Genomic DNA, 3,044 nt, shown 5'->3' with positions numbered 1-3,044 from the left:
AGGTCTCCCCGGAGCTTCCCTTCTCCAGGCTGAACCCCTCAACTCCCCCAGCCCATCCCCAGGGCAGAGGGGCTCCAGCCCCTGGGGGAGGTTTAATGTCAAGTGGCACAGTGGCGTTGCTTGTGGCTAACACACTGTCGTCTCTTCTGTTTCCCGTTGTAGTTTCATGTGGTCCTTTGAGAAGATCCACCGAAGCATCGCGCACATCTTCCAGGGGGAGCTGGTGGCCAGCTTCGACGAGGAATTCCGGATTTTGTTTGCACAGTCTGAACCACTCGTTCCTCCAGCCAATGTCCTGGCGAAGGCAGAGAACACCTTTGCCATGACTCCCTTCGGCAATAACTTGCCTTTCTTTCCGAAAAAAGCTCCCCTGATGTTCCAGAGGGATGAGAATCTTTTTCCCTCCTTTATGGACCGGGTCGATCCAGACCGGTACTTCCTGTCCAACTTCAGGCGCGACGACATGCTGCGCCACACTGTTGAGGGGTCGGCCATGCGCATGTACAAGAAGGTGGAACTGGAGAACACGCAGCTGGATCCCGTCCGGGGTTTCCTTCGTTCCAAGCAGTTGGAGCTGGATGCTTTCAAGAGACACAGCTTTGCAGAGGGAACATTGGAAAATTTTGCCTCTTCTAAACAGTACGCCAGGCAGATGTTCATGAACAATATGGACGAGTTTAAGATCCAGTCGAGCCATTTTCAGAAGGATCAGTTCTACCAGTACCAGTTTGAACACCCCCACCTTTCCGGCAGACCTCAGGGGCTCTTTGAGAGGATCCGCGGGGGTCGGCCAGGATTCAATGAACTGGAAGACTATGGAGAGGGACCCAGATATCCTGAGCTTGAATCCAGTTTTCCGCAGGAGGGTTTCCCCTTAAGGCTGGATTACGTACCTTCCAACTCCTCCAGGGAAGTGAGACACGGCTCTGACCAGCTGAACCCTGCGGGCAACGGCCCCATGGGGATGATGCTAAGGCGGCAGAATATGGGGCAGAAGTTTATTTGCCAGACTTCTCCCACCCAGAAACAAAGCCTGGACCAACGCCTGTTCTTACAGGACAAAGATGAGGACCAAGATGACGACAAGAACACACAGGAAAACCGAACAGGTTTGCGGAACTGGAGGATTTCTTCCTACCTCAGTGCATACCAGTCCGAACCAGAGGAAGGTCTTCCAATGCCTATGGAATCAGAGGCATATAACGATGTTCTTGGTGACACCCTCCCGAAGCACCCCACTGACCTCGTCCCAGCATTCAAATCCCCTGTGTCTTTTCATAGCAAGTCCCTGGGAATGGAAAGTGCCAAAGAATTTGCAGATCCTGACAGAGTCGGTGAGGAAATGCCCTTGATGAAACAGGACGCCTTCAGGACCCGAATAAACCCTTTGATCCAGAGGAGCTCAAGACTCAGGTCCTCGCTGATTTTCAGTGCTGCCAAGTTAGACCAGCCCAGCACCACAATGGAAAAGGTTCAGATGCTCCAAAAAGAACAAACGTCCAGTGAGCTGACAAAGGACAACGAAACTATAAAGACAGCCACCTCATCCAAAGTGGCCGAACTTCTGGAGAAGTACAAGGCTGTGGGCAAAGACACAGAGCGCACCACAGTCCACACCAAGGCCGTGGCCAGTTATCTACAGGAAGAATCACAGAACACAGAGAAGAAGTGCACCAAATCCGTGCAATACAAGATCCTGGAGAGTAGGGTCCTGGAATCCAAAGACTCCTGCAGTACTTACAAAATGCATGGAGAGGCTGACAGACCATTTGGAATGGCCTCTCCAAGCCCTCAGCTCATTGACACGTTGAGTAAAGACCCACTAGGACATATCAGCACTAAGCTGGACAAGTTATCATCCCGGTTTTACCCCATAGAGAGTAAACCGGCTCTTCCAGAGAAGGAGAGTCTCATATTTGTAGGAGACACTCAGAAACTGTAAGAGTAGTATTCAAAGAAGACACTCAGAAATTGGTCAGCACAGAACTGAAGAAGCCACAGATTAGGACAAGTGCCACGTCAGGTCTTGACAACTTGTCTAGAAGTCAGGGGTCTGACAGCTCTCTCAGCAGATCCGAGGAAGACTGCTCCAAACCAGAGCAAAACCCAATGGAGTTTTTAAGAAAAGGCTCACTACGGCTGAAGCAGCTCTTGAACCCCAAAGGTGACAAGAAACTGGAGGAGGAACCCGGTTCTGAGAGTGGAAAACCCGACAAGCAGGCTGTGGTGTTCAAACAGCCTTCCACAGGGGACTGTCAGGAGATGATGGAAGAGGAGAAAGCCCATAAATTTGCAAGCCCGCTTCCTCCCAGAAGCAGCCAGCCAACCCAGGGGAGATTCCCGTCCACCACAGCCAACATCCTGTACAGCAGCAACCTCCGCGACGACACCAAGGTGATTCTGGAACAAATCTCTGCCAACAGCCAGAAGAACAGAGCCGAGCTGGCCAAGCAGCTGCCCTCCACTAGCAACCCCGACCTTTCCAAGGCAACCACAAGCTTGGAGAGGAAAGGCGAGAAGGAGAAAAGCTGCAACATCCACAGGTCCGAGAGTTTTGGGAGCCAGAAACGAAATCTCCAGCGGCAGCCATCCGAGGACAGAGACACCCTCCTGAAGAAAATGGAGAACATGCGGAAGGAGAAGCGAGTCTACAGCAGGTTTGAGGTCTTCTGCAAAAAGGACGAACATACAGGTCAGAGTGAAGAGGAATACGACACAGATGCCAAGGACAAGAAGATGGGAAAATTCATGCCCAAAATCCTGGGGACCTTCAAGACCAAAAAATGATGATCGGAATATGGTTTAATTCCACAGGATCACCGACTGTCGACGGGGAAGCGGAGGTCACCGGTCTGTGGTGGCGGTGAGCGCCACAGGCAATACTCTTCACGGCCCGTGCGCAGAAACGGGCTCAGCACCAGCCTCCTGCGGCCCCACGTGCCCAATAAAGTCATGTGGTATCGGGCGACCGTATCCCAGTGCGTTTCAAATAAAATTATTAAATCGCCAAGATGCTTAAAACCCAGGCGTACGGTGAGAGTCTG

At 51.9% G+C, this 3,044-nt stretch overlaps 1 protein-coding gene across 1 annotated transcript; it reads left to right on the top strand.

Annotated features, from left to right (window-relative positions):
* Nucleotides 1-162: 162 nt before the first annotated feature.
* Nucleotides 163-2,787, top strand: LOC104512462 (protein FAM83H-like; the record flags this gene model as incomplete). The annotated part of the gene is given in 2 exon segments (XM_010155443.1): nt 163-1,937; nt 1,940-2,787. Coding segments are annotated over 2 exon segments (2,623 nt in total), but the record flags the coding sequence as incomplete, so codon positions are not given.
* Between the last annotated feature and the right edge of the window lie 257 nt (nt 2,788-3,044).

The sequence above is a fragment of the Eurypyga helias genome, unplaced genomic scaffold, assembly GCF_000690775.1.
Source record: "Eurypyga helias isolate BGI_N326 unplaced genomic scaffold, ASM69077v1 scaffold33827, whole genome shotgun sequence".
Classification (NCBI taxonomy): domain Eukaryota; kingdom Metazoa; phylum Chordata; class Aves; order Eurypygiformes; family Eurypygidae; genus Eurypyga; species Eurypyga helias.
The sequence above is the reverse complement of the archived record's forward strand: the minus strand, read 5'-3'. Positions and strand labels throughout refer to the sequence as shown.